Genomic DNA, 9,669 nt, shown 5'->3' on the forward strand with positions numbered 1-9,669 from the left:
ATTAAACACGATGCCTCCATGGCTGCAGCTCGGATTGTCCTCCTCACAAAGGACTCTCAACATGCAGACATCACATCACGTCACCTCCTTATCAGTCTGCCTCTTGGCCTCTTCTACAAATATTTGTGACCGGTGAAGGATGATAGTTCAAACATGAGAGCCACAGCGAGCTCAGATAGCACCGTGACCTGTTGAGCAAGTGTGCCTTCATTAATTCAATTCAATTCAGTTTATATAGTTTGTATAAACTGGGAGTTTTTCACAAATTACAAATTTGTCTCAGAGTGCTTTACAATCTGTACACATAGACATCCCTGTCTCAAAACCTCACATCGGATCAGGAAAAACTCCCAAATAACCCTTCACGTGGGAAAAAAAGGTAAGAAACCTTCAGGAGAGAACAGAGGAGGATCCCTCTCCAGGATGGACAGGTGCAATAGATGTAATCTGTACAGAAGGACATATTTAGAGTTAAAACACATTCAATGAATATGACAGCATCCCTAACTCATATTAGAATAGTCACAATTTCTCAATATGACAATAGTAATAGTCATAATGTTTATCAGATTGTCAGACACTGTGCACTATGTCATACAGTCCCTAGTGAAGAATAGATAGTTGAGACCCTAAAATGTAGAAATGTAAAAACCTCCAACCTAAATAGATTTCGTGTATGGATGGTTTCCAGTTGATTCTATGGAGACTCTATGTCTTCCACGTGCGTCAGACTTCAGTCATCAGAGCCGTCCGTCTATTTTAAAGGCAGATATAAAAGAGAGCCATCCCCGGCAGCCACGTGTTGATCGCCAGGGAAACACGCGATTAACACCGAGAAACATTGGCACACAAGTCCTCGCGATCCAGATCGATACTGATGCGCGCGCGCGTTCCGGCTCCAACCAGAGCACCTCAGCGCACCACGCGAAGCCGACATGCGCGAGGAGCGCACCGGGCTGCGTGCGTCATCTCTCCGGTATTCATATCCTGCATCTGAAAGGACCAACACTCGGTAGGTGTGATACTTTTTTTCTCTCCAATTCCAAACGCAAAATGCGGCGCATGTTATCCAGCCCACATCGAGGCTGTAACTTCAAGTCAGAGCAGCACGTATGATTTAAAAAAAAAAACGCTTTTCTTATTCGAGGATGCTTGAGTTGAGAGGATCGATATGTTCGATAGAGACTTTTTAGTTTATTATTCTTATTGCAACGCAGCATTCCAAGTCTGCTTGTCTTTTTGAGATAACCAAGATACAGTGAATGTCTTTTAATGTCTCGATGGTTGTTCAACTAAACAGTTAAAATAAGATTATATCACTATTTAGTCTGCTTGGCAGAAGCATAAACCAATCATACTGTATATCTTTTTTTTATAACCATATTTAATATTTTCAGTATTATTATATTCTGTGAATAAAAAGTGACAGTTTTCCTCTGCCTTATGATGTATACAGGACTGTCTCAGAAAATTAGAATATTGTGATGAAGTTCTTTATTTTCTGTAATGCAATTCAAAAAACAAAAATGTCATGCATTCTGGATTCATTACAAATCAACTGAAATATTGCAAGCCTTTTATTCTTTTAATATTGCTGATTATGACACAGCTTGAAAAAAACTCATCTATCTCTCTAAATAAAGAATATGTGAAAAAGTAATTAAACAAATCACTTGAATTGTTCAATTAACTCTGAAACACTGCAAGGGTTTCCCTTTGACAAACACTCAGCTGTTATAAATCTTTTTTTACTTGGTCTGAGGAAATATTAAAATTTTATGAGATAGGTTTTTAGTTTTTTTAACTGTGGCTTCCATAATCAGCAATATTAAAAGAATAAAAGGATGTAATATCATAGTTGATTTGTAATGAATCCAGAATGCCCATGTTTTTTTTTTTTTGCAGGTTGCAATATTTCAGTTGATTGTGACTGAATCAAGAATGCATGATTGACAAAATAAAGAACTTTATCACAATATTCTAATTTTCTGAGACAGTCCTGTACATGCATTGTGTGTGTATCTTTATCCGATATTGTCCGTAGCTGCTGAGCATCCTGCGCGACGATATAATATCTGAAAGTGATTTTAGACTTCAATTATCGTGATCAATCAGAGGGAGCTTATAGAGACAATAGTTTAGAGATAACATAAGAAATATCCACAAAAAACATCTTTACAAAACTGCACATGTGGTCCTGAGTCGGTTGTTAGTCGAAAAAGAAACACCATTTATACTGTAACGATTGAATTCATCTTCAGTTTTAATTATGATTGTAATATATCTTCTACTGGTAACTTCAGGGCTGTGTATTTACTGCCATCTGGTGAATATTGTGCCCATTTCTGTAATTTTTTTCTTCGTTTTTTTTGGGTCAATTCTCACAAACATATAGTCTCGACCTGAAATTCAAAATGCAACAAGTCTTTGCAGATTGCGTCACTGCTGAGTGAATTCATTATTCCTCTGCTCAACATGTATGCATTAATCTAAATGTGTTCATACATTCAAGCTGCCACAAGCTAAATATTATTGCATTGAAATAATGTAAGGTGCAGACCATACCCTGTGTGCGATAAACACTCCACACAGGCTATATGGGGAGATAATAGCCCGACGGAGCACAATTTGCTATACATATTCATCGTTTTTTGTAACTTCCAAAAACTCTAATAAAATAGCTGAAAGGCATTTTCTATGCGTCTCACTGAGGAAGACGATGTAATAATCACATTTCTAATTTTAGACTTCAAACTCATCAATTAGTTCACCATGGGAGACTGTACAATACAAGTGTTTCCCCTTTGGAGCTACAAGACTAAAACAAGAACTAGAAGAAGAAATTGTTCACTAATCTGTAGATCTTATATCAGCACTCAAAAGGGACATTTACATTGAAGACAATTAATCGACTGTAGATAGATAGATAAATACTTTATTAATCCCCAAGGGGAAATTTGTCGAAGCAGTAGCAGCACCAATAAACTAAACACACGAGAATACAAAATAAAATATAAAATATAAAAAACAGTGATGAAAGATAGAAATGTATACAAGTGAAAGATATAGATGTATACAAGTATACAAGTAAAATATGAAATAAAATATATATGTATATATACAACAGAAATGTGTCTATACAGTATCATTTATTCAATTCAATTCATTTTATTTTATTTGTATAGCCCATTTTCACAAATTACAAATTTGTCTCAGAGTGCTTTACAATCTGTACACAGACATCCCTGACCTTTGACCTCACATCGGATCAGGAACAACTCCCAAACAACCCTTCACGGGGAAGAAAGGGAAGAAACCTTCAGGAGAGCAACAGAGGAGGATCCCTCTCCAGGATGGACAGGTGTAAGAGATGTCATGTGACCAGAAGGACAGATTAGAGTTAAAACACATTCAATGAATATGCTCATCAGTCATTCAGTGTATTCGTGGACTGACGGAGAGTTCCCCGCGTGTGGTTAAATACCTGCTTTGTATTTTATTATAATCATAACTTCCCCCTCCAAGGTTGACGTCAGCCCTTTGCGATGGAGGACGCAGGCAGCGGCTGGGCAGCCGAGCTCACCTCCACGTGCGCGATGCACGAGGTCCATGGAAACGACACGGGTCCGGCCTTTGAGGTGGCGCTGCAGAACGCCTCCTCCGGGCGCAGCCCCCAGTTCGTGGACGTGGAGCTGTTGCAGTCCTTCAAGCTGCTCATCATTCCCTGCTACACTCTGGTGGCTCTGGTGGGCGTCTTCGGCAACTACCTGCTCCTCTATGTCATATGCCGCACCCGTAAGATGCACAACGTCACCAACTTTTTTCTCGGAAACCTGGCCTTCTCGGACATGCTGATGTGTGCCACATGTGTCCCCTTCACACTGGCCTACGCCTTCAACCCACGCGGCTGGGTGTTCGGCCGCTTCATGTGCTACCTGGTGTACCTCATCCAGCCGGTGACGGTCTACGTGTCGGTCTTCACTCTCACCGCTATCGGTGTGGACAGGTAAGACCTATACGGACAGACTGGGAACATGCCTCATACCGCCGGAGCCCCCCGTGTTGTGAACCAATAGAAAAACTAGAACGGGCACTCGGTAGAGCGCATACCTTCGCATATCACAAGATTGGGCATTGAATTATGAACATTTTGGCAATAGTTGTAAAGGAGATTTTTAATCTCAATGAGGCATTTCCTGGTTAAATAAATGTAAAATAAAATAATAAAAAAATTGGGAATTTATTGCTTTCTATGGAGGTTTTTGAGGAAACAGCCCAGCAAGCAATATTCATTAATTCACTTGTGTTTGACTGTATTTTTCTCCCAACAGCTGAAAAAGAGAATACAATCAAACTCTGTGTAGTGGCACTCCGTATAGTTCTGGGTCTTCTGTACCACAATTTTGAGTTCAGTCTTAGAAACTATATATTGACATGCGAGTGAGACGAGTAGTTCTTCCATAAAAAATGTTTACGAGAAAACGTAAAGTTACATGTTCCCACGGTCAAAAAACTATGTCGCTTCCAACATCTGAGCTCAAATCTGGACCGACAGTCCAACACGCAGGTGTTATACTGACCAGTGGCGGCTGGTGAAATTTTTTTTTGGGGGGGCGCAGTTGGGCGGCGCGGTTTAAATAGCACTCCACAATGAGAAGAAAAGAGGTTTTGAGTAGAATATTGTAACAAAGCTTTATTTCAAGAACACAGTGCTCAACACTGTCCACAACAACGAAACAAACGAAACATTGGATTCAGAAAGAGATGAATCACATTGTACATTGGCCCCACTACTTGTAAAGAAATTTAGCCCGCCTCTCTTTCAAGTTGGCAAACAAAACAAAAATATGCCCGTGCCAAACCATATACACTGCTTTTAAAGTCCAACAGCATTGCTATCATTGCCAAATGTATTGTAATATCTACAAAGTAACAACATATGTTTAGTTTGCCAGCATTAAAAGCAGTTTTCCCTCAAGTTATTTCACCTAGGTCCTAAAATGGCCTTGTGTAATTAGATACAGTATATTATCATAAATAAAATGTGTGTACGCTGATCTGGAGTCAGTTTGGTAGGATTTGGGTATGAATAAATTATTTCATTTAAAATATGGATTTTTATTTAAAGATATTCATGTAATTTGCATGCAAAATAGGTCTACCCGAACCAAGGACAACAAATTCAACCCGCGCAACACTTCAAAAGTGGCCCGATTCTGCAGGAAAACCGCGGACCTGGCAACACTGCTCTATGGGCTGAGGGAACATACGGGTCTCTGATCTGCCGAATAATCCAATCGCGTGCGCACATTTGTGCGCACCAAGATTCCCGGTTTCATCCGCCAATGTGAAGCCGGTCATTGCCAAAACGACTGAAATGTTGTATCGATGCCGTACACACACGTTAGACCAGCGCCCCGAAAAAGGGGAGGGGCTTCTCTCCGTGATAATGGCGATATATTATATTTTTTCACATTAACTTAAGTGGTTGTTGACAGGGGCTTACGGTCTCCCACACACATTTAGCGCGTCAACACGGTATATTTACTATTTAAATGATTTGGCATATAATGTTTTTTGACAGGATTTTTTTTTTTTTTTTTTTTTTTCATCTCCAAATTTTAAGAGGGGCGGCGCACTAGCGCCCCCTATGGACGAGCCGCCACTGATACTGACGTAACGTCATCTGATGGGAAGCTTATATTCTGACAAGTTATTCAGCTTTTAAATACAATACTAAATTATATATGTTAACCTCAATATTCTTTCAAATCATAATGAAAAAGATTTATCTTCAATTACCTTTTTTAATCTTTTTAAACTAAATTATTATAACAAATGAAACTAGAATGGGCACTCGGTAGAGCGCATACCTTCGCATATCACAAGATTGGGCATTGAATTATGAACATGTTGGCATTAGTTGCATGCCAATTGGATAAAAATTGACCGCGCTATGGTAAAAAGAAGATTTTGACCTTTTCGTGACCTTGACCTTTGACCCGATTGATCCCAAAATCTAATCGAATGGTCCCCGGATAATAACCAATCAGCCCACTAAATTTCATGCGATTCGGTTTAATACTTTTTTAGTTATGCGAGGAACACTCATACAAATAAATAAATAAATACACGGCGATCAAAACATAACCTTCCGCATTTTCAATGCGACGGTAACGATGCATTTGGCTCTTACACTCTGGTAAAAACGAATGCAGGCCGATCTCTTCCGTCTCTCCATAGATACTACGCCACGGTCCATCCTCTGAAGAAGCGCATCTCGATCTCGGCGTGCACCTACCTTCTGTCTGCCATCTGGCTGCTGTCCTGTGGTCTGGTGGCTCCGGCCGTGGCGCACACGTACCACGTGGCGTTTAAGAACGAGGGCTTCACCATCTGCGAGGAGTTCTGGATGGGCCAGGAGCGCGAGCGGCTGGCCTACGCGTACAGCACCCTCTTCATCACGTACGTCCTGCCGCTGTCGGCCCTCTGCATCTCGTACCTGTGCATCTCCGTCAAGCTGCGGAACTGCGTGGCCCCCGGCCACCGCACCCAGAGCCAGGCGCAGGCCCAGCGCGTGCGCAAACGCAAGACCTTCCGGCTGGTGAGCCTGGTGGTGGCGGCGTTCGGCGTCTGCTGGATGCCGATCAGCGTGTTCAACGTGCTGCGCGACATCGACATCGACCTGATCGACAAGCGCTACTTTCTGCTCATCCAGCTGCTGTGTCACCTGTGCGCGATGAGCTCGTCCTGCTGCAATCCTTTCCTCTACGCCTGGCTACACGACCGCTTCCGCGCCGAGCTCCGCAAAATGTTCACGTGCCGCCGCCGTCGCATCGGATTGTCGGCCAATCACTGCGCCACGTTGTGAAGCTGCCGTGTTTCGGGCGACTTGCATAACTGCCGCCGCTTTGGACAGAAAGGCAACGCAGAGTTGTTGAGTTGAATAATGATCACACTTCAAGCAAGGTAGCCACATTATGAGGACCATAATTCAGTATCGCCCAGTATTAAAAAAACATATTTTAACTAACACTAACTCATTTAACCCTCCTGTTACCTTCAAATTTACTCACATATTTTACCCTCGGGGTCAATTTGACCCCAGCAATTAAAACCTCCAAAAAATTATTAAAATTAATATTGTTTCCCAAGTTTAAGTGTCACTTTATGTTTGTTTGTTTATTACCTAAATAGCCCTTTAAATAAATAAAAAAAGTTGATATTTCATATGTTTTACAGTGAAAAACAGCCTGGGGTCAAATTTACAAGTCGTGTACAGGACATTGAAAACATATCATTTGAATTTTAGGTTTTCTCAGTTGTCCCCAATAAATTAGGAAAAGTCATGAAATATGAAGCAAAAGAAATGATGTCAATCATTTTTTTAGAGACGTTAAACATTGAATGGGGTCAAATTGACCCAAAAGGTAACAGGAGGGTTAACAGTGCACAGTTTGAAATGATTATGATCAATGACTTTCTTTTTTTCTTTTTACACACATTCTTCTCGTCAAAAGCTGGCATCTACATTACCCACAATGCAGCTCAACCTCAGTTAGGTTGGAGTTTCAGGTGTTACTTGTTATGACAAATGATCCCTTCAATGGCACGCCTCAAGCAGAGGTTACGAGCGGGCCAGAGAGGTCGGCTAACTTCTTTCTTTATCCTCTCTTACTTTTATTTATTGTTCAAACTTGTAGTCTTCAGCACCAACCAGCGTTGCCTCGAGTGACAACACTGGAGCAATATCAGATTACGAGCAGCTTCCTCTGGAGCCAGAGCAATCGTAACATTCTTTCATCAATGCATATGTAATATTAATAATAATATTTTAGATTTATATAGCGCTTTATAAAAATCTCAAAGACGCTTGTGTACTCTCCAAGAACTATAAACTCGCATAGATGTGTAACATTGTTGGCGTTCTCCTTTAAGCCTGAACGGACTGCCATGTGGTTGTACTGATACGATTGCATTGAGTAGCCTCACATTTGTAAATTATTAGTTCAACTTGTATATTATGAAACATATTTGTTAATGCACTTCAAGGATGAGGCTCGTAACCATGATTTATATTGTTATTTGTCAAGAGATACCATGAAAAGATCTTACCAATCATCACGTTCATGTCTTATATTACTTTTAAAATACAACGCAATCAGTTAATTGCTTCTCTCCCCCCTTCATTTCTCATAGAATATAGCCAGACATATTCTATAAAAAAAAAACTATAGTGTGTTCTGTATTTGTATTTCCATTTTTGACATGTCTGTCCTAATTAATTTTTTAATTGGAAGTTTAGATTTTTTTTTTTTATAATGATTAATTCTTGATAACATTTACGAGACACAAAGTTCCATTTGTTTTAATCACCATAAAAAACAAACACGCTCTCTTTCCATGGCAACATATTCGTAATATATTATGTGAGAGCCACTGGTTTGCTTACTTGATAGATAAAGTGAAAACTGTTGTAAAGCATGATGTAACTTGTTAGAGTGCTTGTAAAATGACAATTATGGTCAATACTAATGAAACTATGTATTTAGTTACCTATATTTCCAACTGTACAAATAATAATAATCACAGATACAAACAATTTAAATAATGAGTGTCTTTATTTAAAATAAAACCACATTTTTCTCAGTGTCACATTCTTCAGAGGTTTTACATCGACTGTAGAATTATTATTACATCAGGCTGCATGTGAGACTACAGACGCTCGTGCATCAAGCTGCACATTATTTGAGCTCTCGCTCCGGTACAAGAAGAGGAGGAGCCATCAACTGTCCATCCAGACACACGACTCATTAAGACATTTTGAAGGCACAACATGTACATTCTCAGGATTAATATTGCTATGACTGCCAAAAGATCAAATAATATTGTCATATAAAAAAATATATATATGTTCATTTATTAGTTTGATTCAGTTACAAAGACAAGGCTGGTTGGTTATTACTGATACAGAGTCAATTACAGTGTCTCTGATCATTTCCTTTTGATTATCTTTTGGTTTTCAATCAACAATCACAACACAAAGACTACAGTGATCATCAAGCTCACATTATTATCTACTTGCATAATATTTTCAACAATGTGCACAGGCTTCATGCAATCACATGTATGAAAAGCCGATATACCTGCCGCGTGCATTTCAATCTATGCACAACACATAGCAGCTGCTTGCTTTATTTATTGCTGGTATTCTGAAAAACACCTCTCAGAAACAGAAGGAGCCACATTATTTTTTAGGGACTGGACGACCAGCTCATTAGGTCTGTGGTGAGTTCTAATGTGCAGGAATGTTTTTTAATGAAGTCAAAAGGTTCAGCGAAGGAAACACAACAAAAAGAGTTCAGTGGTAAAAGTCGACGTGCCCCTGTTACACAAACAATCTTAATCTTGAATTAGGATGGTCGTTTAAGGTTATGTATATCATTCATTGCACAGAAATAAGTTAAAGACCAGTGTAAAGAGATAAAAAGGCCAGATAATAATAATAAAAGTAATAATATTTGAAAAAATAAAAAAATGGTATCTACATCATTAGTACATAAAATAAAGCTCCACCCAAGTAGAACGATTTTAAAAGCAAATCCCAGTACCATAGTGTCAAAACAAATACATTCACTTGCTCAGATAAAGATGTGTTGCTTGTTATTA

General features: G+C 39.5%; 1 protein-coding gene across 1 annotated transcript; it reads left to right on the forward strand.

Moving 5' to 3' along the window:
• The first annotated feature begins 900 nt into the window (after positions 1-900).
• prlhr2a (prolactin releasing hormone receptor 2a) lies at positions 901-8,471 on the forward strand. Its single transcript, XM_056419172.1, has 3 exons — positions 901-1,012; positions 3,526-4,006; positions 6,244-8,471. The coding sequence occupies exons 2-3, from the start codon at positions 3,546-3,548 to the stop codon at positions 6,869-6,871; spliced, it is 1,089 nt and encodes a 362-aa protein (XP_056275147.1). The 5' UTR covers positions 901-1,012; positions 3,526-3,545; the 3' UTR covers positions 6,872-8,471.
• Positions 8,472-9,669: the final 1,198 nt, after the last annotated feature.

This window comes from Pseudoliparis swirei, chromosome 7 (assembly GCF_029220125.1).
Source record: "Pseudoliparis swirei isolate HS2019 ecotype Mariana Trench chromosome 7, NWPU_hadal_v1, whole genome shotgun sequence".
NCBI classification, from domain to species: Eukaryota; Metazoa; Chordata; class Actinopteri; order Perciformes; family Liparidae; genus Pseudoliparis; species Pseudoliparis swirei.